This window comes from Alosa pseudoharengus, unplaced genomic scaffold (assembly GCF_046254945.1).
Source record: "Alosa pseudoharengus isolate Yale_2024_CS ecotype anadromous, Long Island Sound unplaced genomic scaffold, YU_APseudo_1.1 YU_APseudo_1.1_scf_6, whole genome shotgun sequence".
Classification (NCBI taxonomy): domain Eukaryota; kingdom Metazoa; phylum Chordata; class Actinopteri; order Clupeiformes; family Clupeidae; genus Alosa; species Alosa pseudoharengus.
In genome coordinates, this window is record NW_027468848.1 from 28,672,270 (window position 1) to 28,694,081 (window position 21,812).

Sequence of the window (21,812 nt, forward strand, 5' to 3'; positions counted from 1 at the left end):
TCAGTAACGCGCGTTACAATGCAGTTTAGCCCAAAATTAAGCGCTTGTTTTGTTTTGATACATATTCTCAAACACCACGCGAGAACAACAGAGGAGAAAAAATCCGCGCAAAATAGTAGAACGTTATCTCCTGATACTGGTTGAATATGACTGTGGCTGCAGCAGACTCGCAGGCGGACTCTATTTGCGGGATGGACATAAGCCTACGCTCATTATTTTCATCTTGTCAGAGACAAGGCTATGAAGAACATAATAGTTAGTGCACTTTGTGTGCGAAACCGAAAGATCTCTCAGCTCGCGAAATAGCACAAGTAAATTAATGAAACATCTAAAGTAGTGCCACGCTAATCTTTTTGATTCTTGATAAAACACAAACTATGCTGTTGTGCATGTCAGCTTTGTGCTGTGAACTTGAATTGAAGAGAATAAAGGGATAGAAATGCAGAAAAAGATTGTGTAGCCTGGCAGTGCCACCGCTCCCACCACGCGCATCACGCACTTTGCGTTGGGCACCAAAGGACAGAGGGGGCACCTAAATGTAACCAATGAATAGTAGCTTTACTGCAAACTGCGTTTCACTCTTCATCAATAACGTTTACAATGCCAAAATGCACTAACACGATGTTACATGCAAGTTTGATACCTTTTGGGTTCTCTCAATCACGTAGTACTAGAATTGGTGGGTCTTCAATCATTCGTTTTCCAAACATTTAGGCTACATGAAGCACATGATATGCTGAGTCGACTGAAACGCATTCCATTCAGATAGTTAGGTGGATACCAGGCTCATAATTCACTTGTATTCGCAAAACGAAATGTGAAGGAACATGTCATTGCATACTTCCATTTCCAAAGCAACGAAGGTTGCTTTAAACAACTTAACATTGTGCATATTATTGTTAATATTGTGCTATCAATGTAACTCAAACAAATAAGGCTTCTAAACATGAGCTGGCAAAAGGGCATGACAACGTAAAGATCAATGCTCTTAAAGTGACAGTGCACCATTTATAAGTAAAACAGCATTTCTTCAGAAATTAATGTTTAAAAATACACAGTAATGGTCTGTAAATAATAGGCCTTTTATTTTACTTTAGGTGTTTAAGTTATCATTTAAATGTCACTCACTCAAAGCCACTCACTTAGGGCACTGAAATGGCGACCATCTTGACATGTCTTTATTAAAGGAACCGTATGTAAAAATTGTATTTCAATGAATCATAAAATTGCCCTGATATGATACTAGACATTAAGAAATCATGTTCATTTCAAATACTTATATCACTGACAACAGTAGTCTGGCCAGGATATTGTCATTTAAAAAGTGAAGTTGCAGCCCTCAACTGATGTTGATGTTGTCATGTTGTGTTTTGGCCTAATGCGCCACCCTCCACCTATCTACTAATCACAAAGTCAGTAGTGTTTCGTCATCCGGTTGCCAACTCTGTCAGTCAGAGGGGAGGGGAAGGGGATACACCGCTCTACAGTAATTTGAAAGTGATTGTAGTACCCGTTTTGGCCACAATCTTACATACGGTTCCTTTAAGCTTTGATTTACAATATAGTAGGCTCTCTATTGATTTTAATGAGTAGGCCTAGGCCTTAAAGTTACAGTATTTCTATCACAATTTACCAGACTTTGACCTTTTGTCGGTTTTTAACAAAATTCTGACTATGATTGTTCCTTGTATTGCATTATGAGCACTGCGCCTATTGCATTCTACTGTTGCCTTAAGCCTAGCTCAGTCATTATGCTATACCACATCTCCCTCCATTGGAAGAGCAAGCTGCATTGAGCATAATAAACTGCATTTAGAATGGCAAATCCATATTTCTAGATATTTTGATGAAAGTAACTTAAAAGTAATGCAATAGTAGTGTAATGCCTTACAATTCAGAGACAGTAATATTATAATGTAACAAATTACTTTGAAATGACAGTAATAAGTAATGCATAGTACATTACAATTTTGAAGTAACTTGCCCAACACTGTTTGTCACTGAGGTGTTTATATTTTAACAATAGTTCAAACACTGAAATCTCAAATCTCAGTAGTATTAGTCAAGAGATTCACCAATCAGTGATCTGACTGGTCAACCACATAAGCACAGGGACATACAGGGTCGGACTGGGAACAAAATTCGGCCCTGGCAATTTTCTCCTGGACCGGCCCACTATTGGACCGACGACCCCCCCCCCCACACACACACAAGCCCACCGATACCAAAATCGCCCCCTGATTCCCCCCCATAAATAACAAACACACAGTATCATGCTGTAGCAACACTTCATAAACTGAACCCAATCATTTAGATTTGGACCTATAGGTTATTATATAATCAGTATCGTAATTTCTGTCAACTATGACGATGTCCATGCATGTTCAGTAGCCTATATTTTTCATTTAGTCAAGCAGTGACATGTGGTTTAATCAGTGTTGGGCAAGTTACTTCAAAATCGTAATATATTATGTATTACTTATTACTGTCATTTCAAAGTAATTCATTACATTATAATATTACTGTCTCTGAATTGTAAGGCATTACACTACTATTGTATTACTTTTAAGTTACTTTTACCAAAATATCTGGAAATATGGATTTGGAATTCTAAATGCAGTTTATTATGCTCAATGCAGCTCATTGCACTTCTAATGGAGGGTGATGTGGTACAACATAATGACTGAGCTAGGCTTAAGGCTAACAACAGTAGAATGCAATAGGTGCAGTGATGGCTCATGATGCAATACAAGGAACAATCATAGCCAGAATTTTGTTAAAAGAAGACAAAAGGTCAAAGTCTGGTCAATTGTGATAGAAATGCTGTAACTTTAGGCTTAGGCCTACTCAGGGCACCAAAATGGCCAGTAGCTGCACTGTGTAGCCTATCTTGACATGTCTTTAAGTTTTAGGTTACAATATACAGGTAGTGGGCTCTCTGTTGATTTTAATGAGTAGGCCTAAGCCTAAAGTTACAGCATTTCTATCACAATTGACCAGACTTTGACCTTTTGTCTTCTTTAAACAAAATGCTGGCTATGATTGTTCCTTGTATTGCATCATGAGCCATCACTGCACCTATTGCATTCTACTGTAGCCTTAAGCCTAGCTCAGTCATTATGTTGTACCACATCACCCTCCATTAGAAGTGCAATGAGCTGCATTGAGCATAATAAACAGCATTTAGAATTCCAAATCCATATTTGGTAAAAGTAACTTAAAAGTAATACAATAGTAGTGTAATGCCTTACAATTCAGAGACAGTAATATTATAATGTAATGAATTACTTTGAAATGACAGTAATAAGTAATACATAATATATTACGATTTTGAAGTAACTTGCCCAACACTGATTAAACCACTTGTCACTGCTTGACTAAATGAAAAATATATAGGCTACTGAACATGCATGGAGATCGTCATAGAAATCGTGACAGAAATTACGATTTGTGCCAACATGTTGTAGAAACACAACCACATCCTTTAGGCCTATTTGGTGCAAATCTTCTACATTGGTTATAGTCAGCGATTCACATTAACTGTAGGCTATCACCACAAGTGTATACTAAACGTTTTTGCCCAAGTTTGTGTGCCGTCATCACATTTTGCAAAATTAGGCTACCTTCGTTACTAACCTACCAGTTGATACTTTTTACGTGCATCGACTCGCGATTGATTGTGCATCTAATGTAACACTCGGTGGAGAGACTTCCACTTTCCAAGTTCCACTTTCACTGTCGTTGTGAGCTAAAAGGCTACTATATGGGAAATACTTTGAAGTTCCTTTTGAGTCCAAACATGAATAGGTTTTATTTAACCTGTGCTACACTTTTCCACCAAGTTGTGCGAAAATTGTAGGTACCCGGAGTTTTTTTTATGTTGACAGACAAACCGCACTACAGTAGTCTACATGGTGCAGTAAATGTAAGCTCTTCGTAGCGCGTGCAACTTACGTCTATAAAAACAATATATTTATGGAATAAAATTAGACACCTCTGATTGCTGTTTATGGTTAAACTGCGATGATGTGAACACCAGCCAGCGGAGGCTAGCTACCATGCATGGACTCGTAGGCTATATTTCCCCACAAACCAAGCGGCTGCTTGGACAAATCCACTTGAGGGGTGGGGCAGGGGGGCGCGATCGTAACACACACTGAACCTGTCATGAAGAGGCCAAAATGATTGACCTGTCACCCCCAATCCAAATGGATGCAACTGCATTTATAAGCCTAGGTCTACATAGACCTCTCCAGAATAAGTCCCGCCTCCGTAACTTCCGTATCCATCCAATTTCCGGGCGTGGATTGTCTATGGGGAATAACATGGCGTTTCGAAATATCATACCGGTAAAACATCTGTAGGTAGCGATGTTGAAAAAGCTGGTGGTTATTTCCCATAGACAATCCACGCCCGGAAGTTGGATGGATACGGAAGTTAGGAGGCGGGATATATTCTGGAGAGGTCTATGACGGGCCGCAAATAGGCTAAATAACTTAAAAAACAAAAAAAATCCCGGAGGTCACCGGCCCACATGTGCACCGGCCCACCGTTGTACAGATTGCCAGTCCGAGCCTGGGGACATATATATAATCTCATTCAGACTCCTCTCATCATTACCTGCAGTTCACATTTCGCTCTCAGTCATCCATTTTCCCACAGACCTGAAGTATTTATTAGCATCTAATGGAATTAGACCCGACCTGTAAAGGTCAAATGGCTAACCTATAGACCGCCGCTGAGAGTGATATTTCACACAAAGCAAGCAGTAGCACTACAATACATTTGTACCTGTCAGCACACAGTTGTATTTTGAGCACATTTTGAGCTTATCGTATGTGACATTTTCACATGGAGATGGTTTTAGTGATGCTATAATTACTAGCTACATGCAGGCCACATCACACCACGGCTTGCTCCAGTTGTGCAGTATACAGTATGTTAATGCACCTCCATTCATCTGGTCTGCTCTGAAGGGCCCTTCTCAGTTTGAAGGATCTTGTTAATCAGCTCCTCCATTTCTCCACTGCGGAACACCTGTGCCCTTCAAAGGCACTACACCTCCAGATTATTTATCTGGAAGGGGATGATGTCGACATAAAGTAATTGTTCCTCAGACACCAGTCAGAGCTCATAAATACCACCTAGCAGAAGAGGGGAAGGGGGGGGGGGGGTTGATAAAGGCAACCGCCCCCCCTCCCCCAAATATCTGTCAACATGCCCTCACAATTATTTAATGCGCTTGCATATGCTTTAAATACATACAAAGCTTGCCTTACTTGTACTAACTTTCTTTTTAAAGAAATTATTTGCCTATTGCTGTCATTTCTGAAATTTTTGCTATTGCTAGTGGAGTGTGGCTATGTCCTTTACATCCCAGCGTAGCGTACATCATCGCTCCCTTCACGTCCCCGGTTAGTAAATATTTAGTTGCAGTGGCTCCACTTGTTGGCATCTGCGGTGATTACGGGGGTTGAAGTGTCACTACTCCTTCAGCCTGAGTGACTCAGCCAACGCTAATAAGTCCTGCCATCGGCACTCTCCGCAAAAGCCTCACCCCGCAGCGCTCCGTCCATAGGCAGCTGACAGCAGTCAGGCCTGTGTGTGTGTGTGGGCCACTGCTTTTCATGTCATTGTAGGGCTTGTCATTACAGCAGTGAGAGCGGGATGCTTCAAGGAAAGCCAGGAGCTGGAAAACTATAAGGCCAGTTTTGAACATATCTCCACTCACTGAGCATTGGGGGGCTGTTTTTAGGCCAAGTGGAGCTGTTTGTTGAACTTGAACACATTGCTATGTATTGTGCACAAGTAGTCCAATGTATTTGACCACTAATACACAACATGAAAAAGGCCTATCTATAATCAGCTTTACAGTAATGACTGAATTGGCTCTTAAAGGAACCGTATGTAAGAAATGTATTTCTATTAATCATAAAATGGCCCTGATATGTCACTATACATTAAGAAATCATGTTCATTTCAAATACTTATATCACTGACAACAGTAGTCCGGCCAGGATATTGTCATTTAAAGGGACACCAGGCAAGCCTGATGCTTTTTCTCTACGAAACTCTCCCACACTCGGTGTGAAGCTCTTTTCCTTTTCTTTGCGTCTTCCGTCAAGGTTTTTCGCTGCTTCTTTGCCGGCTCTGCCATTATACACATGTTTGCAACAATCTGTAGCGTTTCCTTAGCCTGCCTCTGTGCTGTAAACTGATCCTGTTTCGGTCGGCGGGTAGGATACACCGAACTGGCAAGTGGGATATTCTTGGCAGTAGGAGCGGGCGAGAGAGCCTTCATTCGCCCCGTAATGAGTCATTGAACCATATACCGACTTACGAAGATGATTAATTAACACCAAAACGTTGCCTGGTGTCCCTTTAAAAAGTGAAGTTGCAGCCCTCAACTGATGTTGATATTGTCATGTTGTGTTTTGGCCTGATGCGCCACCCTCCACCTATCTACTAATCACAAAGTCAGTAGTGTTCCGCATCCAGGGTGCCAGTTCTGCTAGTCAGGGGGGAGGGGGAGGGGATACACCGCTCTACAGTAATTTGAAAGTGATTGCAGTACCAGTTTTGGCCACAATCTTACATACGGTGTAAAGTCCAGTTCACACCAAAGATTCGCGACGAGATGAGCTGCAACATCTTTAAACCAGTAGGCCTAACTTGCTGCAACGTTTTAAAACATTGCAACTGCGACTAGACATGGTGAATGCTTTGGGATGGCTTGCAACAGCTGGCAACGACGTGCAACATTTAATTCACAACGGTTTCGTCTCGTCACGAATCTTTGGTGTGAAGTGGGCTTTACACTGTGGCCTGTTCTACCCATGATGTATCATGTGTTCTGATAATTCACAGCCTTCTGCATAGCTTCTTCTGTAGACCTCTGGCTTAGGTGATTGTGCTATGATTTGCAGTGCAGACATGGAAAGGAACTCAAATGTGACCTTTTCAGTGTTGGTAAGTGTTCAGCCAAGCAGTTGACATTAATAGCATTTGGCCACAGCATTGCCCCCATACGGGTTTGACATTTTGCCATTGTAAATGTTGTTAAATCCCATAATATGTCAATGCATTTTTGTGGATCTGGTGTAAAGTTCTGGAAGTTCTCTAATTAATATCTGAACCTATACTATACTTATGAAAAAAAGTATAGGATTGTTGTGATTATTAAAAATGGGCTATAATTAAAACATATTGCATTACACAATGCCTACTTTAGAATTCAAATGCATCAAAAAGCAGAAACAATTCCAGCAAGAAAAACTAATTCATGTATAACTGTTGTTTTAATGGTTGCACAAGACACAGCAGGCCTTTAATGATTTATGCACATCTCTTCAAATAAAGTGTTACCAAATAGTTCATTATTATTCAATGACAAAGATGTTAATATTTTACCATGTCTTGACAATATCTGATGCCAATTTCACAATGTAGTTGTTTGGCTAAAAATAGCTTTTCTGGCTATTTATTTGGCCTGTATACATGTACTTACACAATTAGATACTGTGAGAGGGGTGTTTTCATCACATAACAAAAGCATCAAGGCTGTGTGGAAAAAAGTATAATGCTGATGGTCTAAAGCTGGGCTACACATGTCAGACTCACTATTGCTTGTGATCAAGGTTTTCCCCCTACCATTCTGGCTCAATATTGTGCTGGACGGCACTTTAAAATGACTCACCTGTGAATTTTCTGCATATATTAATACTGTCATCATGCTTTCAATAACTGATCCTATGGTTGAATGAACTTAACTGCCTATCTAATAGCACTGTGGAAAATGAAGCTAATCTCTACAATGTGTAGGTTTATTACCCATATGACTGCAAAGCAAATGTATGATGTTTTAATTTAATTTAATTTATTTTAAACACAATTATCATTTCTTTGTTATGATTTCTACTATTTGTTGTGAGTCATCACTCTCCTCTATGTTCTTATGGTTTTCTTGGGAATAGCACAATGCACTTCATTTAATGTTCCTATCCACTTTTGAGAGTATTGCCTTTAATTTGTTTAACCTTATGAATGCATTAAGTCTCTCTACTAATTACTAAAGTTTGTTTTTATAGTTATAACTCTTCTTTAGTGCTCACACTGGAACCTTGCAGGAATAATCATAAAATGGAAGGCTAAAATTTTGCTGCATTCAAAAAGGATTTAATGATTCACAACAGCATAGTCAAGCTCCAAGTCTTAGACGCACAGTATAATTTTGAATTCATGATAGCTTACTTTTTCACACACTGTCATAAAAGCAGTGATGCTCACAAGCCCAGATAATTAATTTAATTCATCATCAAATGGGACCATAATATTTACACATACACAGTTCAAGTACAAGATCACCACAGCACTGGTGCAGTATTAAATCCAAAAGGGGAAGTTCACACAAATGGTCGGATTCTTTGCAATCACCCCCCACAGCCCCCCCCCCCACACTTCCCCCACCTCAATACAGGTTTCTTGCGAATTGCATTTACTCTTATTGTTGAATGCTGCGTGGCGGCTAATAGCTGCACAAGCTATGGGCTGCTATTTTGAACCTTGACGGCTTGAATAGCACAGGAGGTTTGAATAGACCTGGTGGCCTCCAAATGAGCATGGCAAAGTCCAGGCAGAGAATGGCAGGAACTATTTCACACATGAATCACTGGCCCTGTTTCTTCCTCCTGTCAGTGAGGCTGCTGTCAGGTTGCCTCCAGGTTGCTCCCGTCCAAACAGGCCAGGGCAAAAAGCAGTCAAAAACAATGGCGCCAAGAGAGGGAAAAAAAGCAATTCCTCACAAATATTATTTGCAATCCTATTTTTTTCCCCGCAGTAGCAACCAGTTCTATAGTAAAATACATATAACAAAAAGTGACCACTGTAGGTTAAGGGACTCTGAAATGTAAAATAAAAATGTATATGGCCCTGAAACCACTGTGCGCTCAGTGGAAAGTTTAGATGAACTCCTTTGGTCTGTTCAACAGGACCAGAGGTGGCCACTGTGAGGAAGACTGAAGAGGCAGTCTGAGGACACAGTTACACAGTCGGTTAAGACGAAACACAATACGTCTGTCTTCCGGTCCGGTCACACAGCAGGTGATCTACGGCTCTGTCTGCTATTGAGACACTGCTTAGAGGCAAAGAGTCAGACACTGACCGCGGTGAGGAGGACACTTCAGAGAGAGGGAGAGAGAGAGAGAGAGAGAGAGGGAGAGGGAAAGTCTGTTGGGTTTGTGGGTGTGCGCTAATAAATATCAAATGGTCAATAACTTCAGTTTGGGGTGGCTGCCCACTGTCTCTGTCTGGGAAGGTTTTCTCTCATGGACAAAAAAATTACAACTGTAGAAAAGTGAAGTATCAAAAGATAAAACTGAAGTCCTGCTGTATTTACACACACTGTACATACTCACACACATGCACGCACACACACAACCAGTTTGTCCTCTTGTCTCCAATTTGGCACTCCAAAATCTACTCAGGAGAATCAGACGTGCGGTGCGGCCAGACTTGGTCATACGGAGGTCCGGGGCTTCCTAATGACCAGCTGCACGGGGCCCTCGGACACCGTCTTGATGATGTTCCAAGCATCATAGTGCATCAGGCCCTGCAGGGACCTGCCGTTGATGGCCAGCACCTCGTCCCCGACGTCTACGACCCTGGACTGCTCAGCTGCGCCACCTGTGGGGGAGAAAGGAGAATGTCAGTCAGAGTATGTCAGTGCGATACAAGGGGATTTGATATGGCACTTGTAATACCAACAGGATGACACCAATGGACTGTATTCCTGACTGGTTAGTGTTAATTATTGAGCTATTTTTGTTTTATGTTGATCACTGGTAGGTAAACATACATTTATTAATTACACAAGGGAAGATACTGCTAAACAAGCAAGTCATTGAGATTCCACGGAACTGTAAACGGGTCCTAAGCGCTATTCACAACCTCCTCAACTGAACTGAAAAGTCAGTGGATGACTGATAAATATGTCAGTTGTTTGACTCTTTTTATAAAGTATTCACAAATGTACATATTTAATATATAATTGCATTGTAGTCTGATTAATTCACGGAATTCACAGACTTCATGGAAACACTGCTGATCCATGCAAGGCACTGGGTTGGTGATACGCCTGCTGCCTGAGACCTGAGAGGATGTTACAGAATAAAGCTGTCGAAATCGGCGACTGCTGCTGTGACCCCTGTGTGACTGTGCCCTTGCCACAGACTCTGTGGAGTCACAAGTGTGTGTGTGTGTGTGTGTGTGTGTGTGTGTGGAGGGTGCGAACCTTCAGGGCAATCCAGCCTAATCCGCTCAGCTGACCTTGTTGTGTGCCGCTGACTGTCACCCCTGAAAACTGATCGGTGAGCTGCAGGGCACACGTCTCTCCCACCAGAGGAGCCCTCGGCACCGTCCACGGCCACCACTTCCGATGCAGTGTGACGTTACCAAATTGACACGTTGTTTTTGAGTTTTGGGTTACAACCTTGCTTTCATATTGAGCTGACCTCCACGAGGAAATACTGCGTTTGCATTTAACTATTGTCTCTCCATGTACTCTATACTCGGAAAGAGAAGGATTTTATACTGAGTGCGTATGTATACGTACACGATTCATAGATTTCTATTTGACGTTACCTTTAAAGACACGCTTGATGTTGAGTGGTCTGTCACCATGGGCGGAGGCCTTGCCTCCATCTAGACTGAAGCCAAGGCCAGCAGAGGTCTTCTGCAGCTCCACGCTAAGCACCCCGTCTGCCCCCACCTCCACCACTACGGCACACACAGAGGGACATTTCAGTCTCAACAAACTAATAGAACACTGAAATAACATGATCTTTTGTGAGATCTGTACGTGTAGATCTATCAATAGAACGGCTATAGCACTGTGAAACATTGAATAGCAGAATATGCTAGCGTGCTAATCACCTGCGCCTGTTGCCCTGCTGTGGTCCCTGCAGGTCAGAGGTGAGGAGTGCACAGCGTGTAGGCCGGGTTCGTGTCTGGGGGATGGCGGCTCGCTGTCCTTCCCCCGCTGGATGACCACCAGGGCCTGTCTGGGGAGCCTGGTCTGGTGCAGACAGGACAGGGCCTCGCCGTGCGTCAGTCCTCTCAGGCTGGTGCCGTTTATGGACAGGATGGCGTCCCCACGGTGGATGGTACCTTCCACACCGGCGGCACCCCTGGTGAAAACGCGATGGACCTATCCAGAAGAGAGGTGGAGAAAGTGCCTTTAAAGGTCTCTGGAATAAGCCACTCAGAATCTTGATCAATTAGTGCAGTGTGAAGATATCATGTGTACTTCATATATTCAGCACTAGGGGGCAACAGAGAGTGTTACTCATGCAACATTATGCAGGTACGTGTGTGTGTGTGTGTGCGCGCGTGGGTGGGTGGGTGTTTGATGTTCAGGATAACACAATTGCTTTTCTGAGAGTAAAGCACCTTAGGAAAATTAAGGAAGATTCAGGACACTGTATCAGAAAGTCAGAAAGTCATTATTTAAATATCTGTCAAAGATAGGCTTGGGTCATCACATGCCCATTTGGTAGATACTGTATAGGCACACAGGCAAAAACAAGTCATCCCACTTACTGTCACTGATTTCTGTTCCAGGTCGATGCCTCCAGCGATACTGAATCCTAGGCCAGATCCCTCCTCCTTGGTAAGCACGACAAAGTAAACATCCTCTTTAATCTACAAGGGATGAGAGAGATGTCAGTGACCTCACACTACCCACAGTGAAGGCAGAGAAAGGACTTTCATGGGCTAAAGATGCTTATTCTGGTTAGTCAGTTCTCATGAATAATGAACACCTATTTCAATGTCAGATGAAAAAATACAAGTTGTATTCTAATGGTTTGTGTGTCTTGAAAAGCGCTCACACATTCTGCATCAAGCTGTCTCTACTATTACACACACACGCACACGCACACACACACACACGCACAAGGAGACAGTTGAGAGGAACAAATAAGATTGCACTTCAGACTTCAAAGACCTCGCTATATGAAAGCTTTTGATCACCCTGACAGTAAAAGCATAATTCAGGATGAAAGGATGCAGGGAAATAAAGAATAGAAGGAGAATAAGTACGACTCATATGTTCATTGAGGGCTGCAGGTGTCCTACAGTATGAGAAAGGAAAAGTGTCTGGGGAAATGAGAAATAGCACTGACTCCAGATCAGTTCAGTACCTCTGCCTGGGCCTTGGTGTCGTCGATGAGGGTCACCGTGTCCACTTTCGCTCGCAGGGAGGCGAGCACGTCCCGTAGCTTGCTCTGCTCCAGGGAGGCCACCGACAGCTCGCCGAGGCTGCCAAACAGACACGCATCATTGGTTTTGGCCGCGGCATCGCATAGCTTCGTCAGAAATAACAAGCCCCGCTATTCCTTCAGATACAATCTAACCCCGTCTGCACGCTACAAAGAGAGACATTATACCGGAGAGCACGTTTAAGGCTGACACACAACACCAGTATTTTCACGCTGGGTGTGGAATTGATGGATCCACTTAGAGGGAACAGGAACATCCCACTGCTCGCAAACCCCACAGCCACTTACTTTCCCCTCTCACGTACTATTGAGTTACAGTCACACAGAGATGGCTTTTATCATGCTGGTTCTTACCTGACGGACCAGCTGGGAGAGGCTGACGTCTGTCCATTAGCTCTGGGCACTTGGTAGTGGTTCTCATCCAGTGCTGCCCCCTGCAGGCCGCCTTCACTCCTGCTCACCCTGGAGGTCACCAGCGTGTACGGCAGACCCTCGGAGGACGGATCCGCGGGCTTGCGTGGTCGCACCTCCAGCTCGGTCTTGAAGGTGACGCTACTGGCTGCCTCGCCAGATGAGGACGACGAGGAGGAGGAAGAGGAGAAATCCTCGGTGCAGAGCTTGTCGAGCTCAGGCATACTCAGGGCACGCAGCTCCCTCAGCCTGGAGCGAGACAGGCCGGCAGGGCCCCGGGAGTTACGCTGCCTCAGCACGGGGGGCACTAGAGAGCAGCGGTCCGCTTTGGGTTCCTCCACGCCACAGCCAGAGGCCCGAGAATCTGAGGTCGTGACCTTGCGCAGTTGGGGTGACGGGGGCGGCGAGACAGGATCGTCTGCGTACGAGCTGAGACTCCGTCTCAGCGAGCGGGAACAGTCCATTGCACCGTTACCATTGGCCGAGCCCACACAACCCGACAGCGTCCGGTTGAGCTGGGGCTTGGCGGTGTAGTACGGAACATCAATACAGCGGACCACTGCCTTGTCAAAACTGACCAGGTTCTCAAAGGACTTGATCCTCTGGCGCACAGAGAATGGGTTGGGGTCAGCCAGACCTCCAATGTCTGTGGAGTAACTTCTGCGATCCATTGCTTTCAGGTACAGTTTGGACCTGTTTGACCTCAGGTGATCGCCAGCATCCAGAAGACTGGCCATTCTGAGGCTGTGATCCCCTGACCCATTGCTCAAGGTGCTAGGGCTTTTGTCAACAGTTTCCGCAATGCTAACAGCTGTAAATGTCTGGGGTGAATTATTATTACATTTGGGGCTCGGTGTTCTTGACCGATTCGGCTGGGCCTCGGATTTTAAATGACTTGAGTTCAGGGCTCCAGCTGTCACCTTGCTTTCTGGGACTGGGCTGGAGCTGGATGGGTTCACAGTTTGTTTGCGTGTGAGGAGGGGTGTGGAGGATGACGTGGGGGAGGATGACGAGAGACGCACCTCGATGAACGTTCTCTGAGTGGTCGATGCGTCCGACTTGTCCTTATCGTTCTGCTTCGAAGGTTCCTGAGATAACGTTGCCGCCTGTTGGACAATACTAGTCTCTTTCGAACTGCTTGCTGCGTTAGCCTGCACAGAAGATGCATTTGTTCCTGCAGCGCTACACGTGTTCTTCTCCTGAGTTCTTTCACACAGTCGACCCGAGGAAGAAACGCTACCCTTCTCTGAGGTCCTGGTTATTCGTGGGCTGCCAACAGAGACGACTCTTTTGACCTGGACTTTGGGAGACTGGAGTGGGGAAGGGTTGCTTTTTCTCTGCACTGGACTTTCAGAACGTGCAGGTTTGGTGAGGGACTGGTCACTGTTCTGTGCTTTGCTTTTACTCTTTATGGTCAGGCCTTTCAGTTTGGGGGGGTTGCTCTGCGACTTTAGAGTTTTATTATCTTGGGGCTTTAACTTACAGTTGGCCTGAGGATGTTCCTTTACTCCAGGACTTCTTGGTGAGTGAGCAGAGGAGTTATTTTGTGGAAGAGTCATCCTTGACTCGCTCTGACTTGTCTGACCTTTCTCTTTCTCTTTCGCTGTCAGTACTGATGCTTTTCCACCTGATTTGGCATCATTGCTGTTGGGCGCCTTCGACTCGGCTCCGTTGGAAGCGGGCGTCGGTGAGGTGCTGCGCACTCTCTCCGAACTCTGTGGGGAGTTTGCCAGCAACCTCGCTGTCCTCTGCTGACTGCGTGGGGTGATGTGGTTCTGAGTGACAGGGGTGCTAGTGATGCCCGACTGGCCCGTTTTGACAGGTGCCAAAATCTTTTCATTAGCCTCCGACGTGCCGTTGACAGCATCGGCAACAGACGTGGGCACAGTCGTCCCAGCAGAGGTGCATTCTGGGTCTGGTTTGGCCAACATGTTCTGGCTTTTGCCATTAACAGCTAAGCTTCCTGAGGACTGGGTGAACTGGGTACTTGGAGATCCAGGGAGCGAAGGGCTGGAAGTTGCCTGTTCAAACTCTTTATGGAGAGTATCTGAGGCTGGCAAGGGCTCTGTGTTTTTTACGGAGTCGTCCTGAGGAGGGGGTGGTGGAGTATAAGGTGGAGGAGAGAGAGGCCCGTTGATGTTCGACTGATTCTGCTCTGCCCCTATGGGAGCATCGTAGCAGATTTCCACCTCTTCCTCCTCCTCGTCAGTGTCTTGGGGGCAAGCACCAGTGCCTGTGATATGGTCCGGGTCTTTCTTGTTTTCCTGAACAGTCTTGTCAGTGGTGGAGTCGCTCTCCGAGTCACTGTCCTCCACCGAGCCGTACATGCGCTTGGGTTCCAGCTCGGGCCCAGACTCGGGCTTCTCACTATTGGTCTCGGACGGAGCCGCCTCTGTCTCCGTCAGGTGGCTGAAGTTCCGCGAGTAGCTGTTCAAGAACGTCTTCCCTGCCGGCAGCAGGCCACCACGGGTTCCTGAGTCGAGCGTGGAGAACTCCAAGAGGCTGGGCCGTGCCGGGGCCTGAGGCTGACCCTTGGAGCCCCTCTCCTCGTCCTCTCTCTGCTGCGTGGTGCTGCCGGTGGGGTCAGTGGTGGTTTCTGGGCTTCCTGCCTGATGTGCGCCCATTGAGTTGTCCTGTTGCTCCTGCTTGGAGAGCTCGGTGATGAAGTCGTCGATGTCGGTGACGGGCACATCGCTGCTGTGGTTGTTTAGGCGCTCCTTGGAGTTTTGGTCGGAGGAGGTGCGCTCCTGAGTTGGTATGCTCTTGTCTTCCAGGCAGCCATTTTCCTCCAAACTAGTTCTCCAGGAATCTGGAATTCTGGAAGGTCCATCACAGCTTGATGACATCATCAGGCAGGAAAGTCGATCTACAGCTGTTGGAATTGGAGACTAGGATGAGAATCTGAATACACAGGAAATAGGTCCACATTTCTCATATGTGTCTTGCACTGCAATAAAACGGCAGGCTGAGTTAGAGAAGTAGTATAGCACGATTCTAATGGATGTCCATTAATATGAGCTGTTACTTAAATGCAACACCACATAGAAGGTCAAAGTTAACACAAGGCGTCTGTTTTATAAATTCACATCAATCTCTAATCCATCTTCTAAATGAAAACCATTGCACATTACACCCGCCTTACCCGATACCTCTTCTCATCCAAACAGGGCTGGATTTGTTATTGTCTCAATGACAAATACTACAGTCTACTGCACTGAAGAGTCCTGCTTAGACCATTATACTGTCTGCCTAGTATAATTCAGCTCCTATGTGAATATCAGGTAACTGGGAAAACTGCTGCAGACTTCAGTAAATGCCATGTACACATCAAGAGTTCAGCTTGACGTCAAGGTGAAATAGAGCATTTCCAATTCTTACATAATCCAAAGCTATTATCCACGGTGTGAAATTATATTTCATACATGGTCTTTGGATTATGAATAAGATCAAGTTGCATAGTGTCGGTAGGCACACTCTCTAGAGTCCCACACATATTGAGGTACCATATGTGTGTGCATGTGTATGACATGATGGACAATGTATGCATACTGGTATAGCATGCATACATATAAGCTACACATGAAAACGCTCAAAACAGACAAACATGCAGGGACAGGGACAAACAAGTACAGGCAGCGCTACCAGGCTTTTTTCTAGTCTTAAATCTACTGCTGTTATTGCTGTGAGTAGTTCTTTCAGTAATTGCCCAAGACTTGACATGACTAATGATTACAAATGGCAAGGCTGCGATGGGAGTGGTGGTAACTCTCTGCTCATATCAATCACGGCCTAGCAATAATCCCTGTGTCAACTTTCTCATCAAGCCAGCCAAAAGAGAGGATAATATTTACCACCGTTACAAATTACGCATAGCGTGGTTTTCAGTTTGTGGCCATTTGGGACAAAATCACCAACAGTAACTGGATTAATTGTCAGAGGGTGGGGGGAAAAAGCCCTTCTAATGATTTAATGATTAATAGAATGATTCAGGATTAATAGCCTCTAAAATATTAATTGAGATGACTTGAATGTTGAAATACTCAAGTAAAGAACATTCAAAATGACTGTTGTTTCTCTGCTGAACCACGCAGTGGCCACTGCTCAGACACTACTCACAGCAACAAAGACTCGAGCTAGGCTGGACAAAGTACGAGGAGGACATAAAAGAGAAGCTAGTGTGCAGTGGGAACCGTCGACCTACTCCTACAAATCTACTGTCTAAGGTAATAAGTGAATCAATAGTCACCATGGATACAAAGCCCGCTGCTTGCAGTTCCCTTTGTGGTGGAGAAGGGTACTGCCAGTAAGAAAGAGGCTGCTGTGCTCCTACGTCTTAAGGCAGCGTGAGGAAAGACAGACTGGTCTCTTAAGTGCAGCCCGGGGGGGGGGGGGGTTTGGTCACAGTATACAGTGATGAGAAGGACATTAAGGACAAAACAAAAACCAAGACCAGCAGCAGTTGGGAGTGAAGCTAGAATGTGCTAGAATGTGGGAGTTAGGCTTGGTGAGGGGACTGTTCATATTGGTGTTTCGATGATGAGTGTTTTATGGGGTCGGGGGTTATTTGTGACACACAGCTGGGGGTAAGGGGATATTTGACGGGGAGATTGATGGAGCACTGCAGTCTCTTGGAAGGGGGGTGGGGGGGGGTCGTTTTGCGTGGAAGCTTCTAAAAGCTGCTCTCTATAGGTATTTCATAGGTGGTGAGTGAACCCTTCAGATTAAGATTCTGGTTATAAACAAAGCTAACTGAATCTCTGATACAAATGTGTTCCTAAGATGTCCACAAGTTCCACATTTCCACCCAACAGCATCAATAGGATGACACAAAGTAGGGGGAAAGTCCATCAGTAAGAGCTGTATAACTGCAAAAGGACACACTATCGTGCCACCACAAACCACTGCTGTCTTTGTCACAGCTGTGGTGGGGGCTCACCTGAAACGGGTTTCTGAATCTCTAAGGTCAGTGTTACGGGAAGGTTGTGCATCAGATCGCAGATCTCCTGATAGGACGAGGCGCAGACCAGTGTGTCCCCGATCGCCACGATCTCATCGCCCACACTCATCTTCCCCATTGATTCCTGGCAGGACGCAGAAAGGAGAGAGATTGGAGAGGGAAAACAAGCCTGCCTGGAAAAAACACTGAGGATGAAGCAATGTCTTAGACACACACACACACACACACACACTAACAGAGGCATGGAAGTACACTTAAACACACACACACACACACACACACACACACACACACTAACAGAGGCATGGAAGTACACTTAAACACACACACACACACACACACACACACACACACACACACACACACGCACATGCTATTTTATGCCGCTTCTTCTATTTTTTAACAAGGACCGCGACTTGTAAATCTGTTATGTTTTTATTGCTTTTTACTGGTGTGCAAAGGTTTCTCAATTTGTGGACATCCAAATCCATCCAAGTACACAGAAGAAACATTATAGAGGACACAGCGGGATTAACTATTTTTAGTTTAATGTGTTTTGCAATTGTCTGTAGAGACTGTGTGTGTGTGTGTGTGTATTTGTCTAAGAGAAATAAAGTGTGTATATGTTTATGTGTGTATGTGTGTGTGTGTGTGTGTAAGCTCATTATATGGGCAATCACTAAATGTCTAAATGTTAAATGGGGAGATAAGTTGACAAGACAAGACCAATCAGTAAACACAGACAGATAAGAAAAGAAAAGAAAAGACAGACAGACAGACAGACAGACAGACCAACAAACAAATGGAGAGACTGAACAGATTTCTGAACAGAAAACTCCCACAGACTGACAGACAGACGGATGGACGGAGAGACAGACAGACAAACAGACAGACAGACAGATGGACGGAGAGACATAGGAGCATGCATACCCTCTCTGCGGCACCGCCCGGCCTCAGGCCAGTGATGATGACCTTGAGAGGGGACGACTTGATCTCCAGGTCCAGGCCAAACGACTCGCTCTCGCTCCTCCTCAGGACCACCGTCTCGATGGTGCAGATGCCCGCCAGCTCGCTGGGCTCGCCGCGCCGGCAGTGGTGGGTGCCGCGGCAGGCCGAGCGGGTCAGGGTGCCCGTGTGGCCGGGCAACGCTGGCGACGGGGTGGCGGTGACGGGCTCGTCGCCCTTGGCACGGTGCGGGGGATTGGGGCACTCGATGCTCATCATGCTCTTGACGCGCGTGACGGCCTTGTGCTCCAGCTTGGGCGATCGCTTGGGCTCGGGGGGACCGTCGCGGTACGACTCCTTCTTCACACCCAGGTTGCTCGTTGCTCCTCCTGCGCCTCCTCCTCCTCCTCTGTCATGGTCGAAGCAGCGTATGGGCATGAAGGGCGACTCGGCTACGGGCGGTACGGCACCTCCATCCTCCGACTCCAGAGAGCTGTTGCCTACCGTGCCACCTCCACCGTCCTGGCTCTCGTCATCCACCTCCACCGACGACGTCGCCACCACGATGCCCGAGTCGTCCTCCTGCAGCCGGGCCTGCAAGTCTGCGGTGATCCCCGATGCCGCCCCTGCCGCTGCCGCCTCCCGGTGCGCTGGCCTTCGGTAGAGAGGCAGTCCCGTCGGCGTCATGGCATCCTCAGGGTCGGCGTCATCGTCGCTGGCCTCGTCCTCGTAGCAGAGGACCCGCCGCTGGCGGAGCAGGGGGCTGCGGACAGAGCTGGGGCTGCTGCCCACACTGGCCTGCCTCGCTACTGGTCCACACGCCTTCCCAGCTGCCTCGGCGTACACGGCCTCCGCTCCCACAGATCCGTTGGGCTTATACCCTACAGGAAGGGGCGGAACAGACAGGGATGTCAATCATCTGTTTTTGATTTCAATCATTTTCATGATTCCATGAACTATGAATGAATAAATGTAGTAATGAACTGACAAAAATAGTTCTAATCTTAACCATGCTGTTCCCCATTGCCAAGCAACATAACACACTTGAGAGTCATGTTCAGTGAGAGGCTTTGTGCTTGTGCATGCAGTAGCCTGTATAGCCAGCTTACTTGTCTATTCACCGCATATTAAAATTAAACATTCACATGCTCTTCATTTACTCCATTTTCTTACTCAAATGGGATGTATGAAATCGCTAAGCTGAGGGAACCCAGCCTGATCTGACGGCGGTTTCTTTTCCGCCCTGCAGCTCAGTATGGAAACCTGTAAAAATGTTTCTCCTGCTTAACACTTTTGCATGGGCCAATCACCAATGGGGCCAATGGAGTTTTCGCGTCGCTCTGCAAATGTCACCTGGTTTGTTGGTCAGATTGGTGAATGACCAATCCAATTGCGTACAGAGTCATTTGAACTATGCCCGTTGATCACACCTCTTGTGCAGTAGAAAATACTTAGCGGACTCCTCAGACTAATGTTCAATCTTAAAAGAATAAGCTTGGTCTGGTGAAAGCCAGACTATGAAATTGCTGCTCTCTTGATTTGAATGAATGGCATGTTCCCGTTGGATAATTTAATACAATATGCAGAATGATTACTAGCTGCAAAACGCCAGAGAGGGGATGTCCTGGGATATCGCCACTCCCGATGACTCATTGAATGCCTTTCGTCCAATCAGAAATTAATAAATAAAGCTTTTACATGTGTTTTTTTGCCGATCCTGAGGTGTCTTTTAAGTATAATGTTTAAAGGTTGACATTCCAGATTATCCTGAGGAGGAGCTGACATTCCAGATTATCCTGAGCAGGAAGATGAAACTACAGATTATCTGATAGGAGGAGGCTGATAATTGGTAATTTTTATTGAAAAGTCCAAAGGGACAACTGATGCCATCTCAAAACATGACAGTCTTGTGCAAGGGCCATGATTCATGAAAAGATTTACTTGAGTGTTTTCACAATACAGATGTATTATTTGTTTGTTTCTTACCAAGGGGCTGCACCCCTGACTCATCCAGTAAGGTGCTGCAGCTACGGTGGTGGAGCATGTCATCATCGCTTGATCCCATCGCCATGGTTTCGGAGAGCGAGGACTGGCTGGGAATGTCTTGGGAGAAGTACTGCGACAGCTCAGCCTCTGAGCTCAAAGACCCTTGCTGCAGGCAGCGTAAACAAACAGAGAAAGATGATCAAACCCACGGTGCAGCTCCTCGGGGGGACTCTGTGACAAAATGGCTGCCAGCAATGGGAACCAAAAGGGGCAGAGCACAGGGGAGCAAGTTGCTTGTTGGGGAGAGGAAGTGCTAGCAGTGCGGGAAGCTCAGTCACAGCCGCTGCCTCAACCTTCCTCTGACCCCCAATCAATTACCGGTGTGGGAGTGTGGGCTCGGACTCAGGGGTAGTTTGTATTAATTAGGCACTCTGGTTGAGCGCCTCTCAAATAAAGACAAAAGGAGGTGTGTTGAGGGTCACAAGTGTTTGTGTGTGGATGTGTGGGTATATGTGTGTGTGTGTGTGTGTGTGTGTGTGTGTGTAGATGTGTGTAAGTGTGTGCAAAAGTGGAGCATCTCTTCAATAAAGATTGATAGCGAAAGAGATAACTTGTGTAAGTGTGTGTTTTTGTCTATATGTGTGCAAGTACAGAAAACATGTGAGAGCACACAAAAATGCCATCTCTCTCTAAGTATGAGTGTGTTTGTGTTTTTGTGTGGGTGTGTGTTTGTGTGTTTACCCTGCTAGCTGGCTCCAGGAATCTCTTCATAGTCCAGCTAAGGTTGCCCTCTACCTGCTTGGCTTTGACGGTCGGTGATGGGCTCTTTGATGGAAGACCTGGGTGTACACACGAAAACACACAGGTAGAATCAAGGCCACGAAGTGAAAACACAAATCACTACGTATTGACCATGGTCAAAACCAAATCAATCAATTAATAATAATGACATTACAGTGAAATTTCTTCTGAAGACAATTCTTATTGGGCACGGCGGTATTGTGGAAATGGCCTGTATGCTGTGAGCCACTAGGCTGGACCTACCGAGTGTGTGTGATGAGTGGCTGTCCTTGCTCAGGCTGTCTCTGTGTGTGGAGCGTGCAATAACATCATCCATCTCCTGCTCGGAAACCTGCAGACAACAACACAAGAGTGAGACTCCGGGAGTCCACCCGCCCTTCTCAGAGAGGCACACACGCAATAACACATTTCCTGTCTCACCCGCGCAACACATTATT

The 21,812-nt window shown here is 45.8% G+C and overlaps 1 protein-coding gene across 2 annotated transcripts in view; it reads right to left on the reverse strand.

Moving 5' to 3' along the window:
• Positions 1-8,466: 8,466 nt before the first annotated feature.
• pdzd2 (PDZ domain containing 2) overlaps positions 8,467-21,812 on the reverse strand; it is a 68,882-nt gene continuing 55,536 nt past the window's right edge. For both annotated transcript variants that reach the window (XM_076269445.1, XM_076269447.1), the window contains exons 14-24: positions 21,619-21,706; positions 21,316-21,413; positions 20,575-20,740; positions 18,574-19,469; positions 17,623-17,767; positions 12,630-15,558; positions 12,198-12,315; positions 11,596-11,697; positions 10,930-11,203; positions 10,639-10,773; positions 8,467-9,681 (exon numbers count right to left, since the gene is read on the reverse strand). In XM_076269445.1, coding sequence (XP_076125560.1) covers positions 9,515-9,681; positions 10,639-10,773; positions 10,930-11,203; positions 11,596-11,697; positions 12,198-12,315; positions 12,630-15,558; positions 17,623-17,767; positions 18,574-19,469; positions 20,575-20,740; positions 21,316-21,413; positions 21,619-21,706 — 5,118 coding nt within the window. In that variant the 3' untranslated portion in view covers positions 8,467-9,514. The remainder of the gene's footprint in view (positions 9,682-10,638; positions 10,774-10,929; positions 11,204-11,595; positions 11,698-12,197; positions 12,316-12,629; positions 15,559-17,622; positions 17,768-18,573; positions 19,470-20,574; positions 20,741-21,315; positions 21,414-21,618; positions 21,707-21,812) is intronic.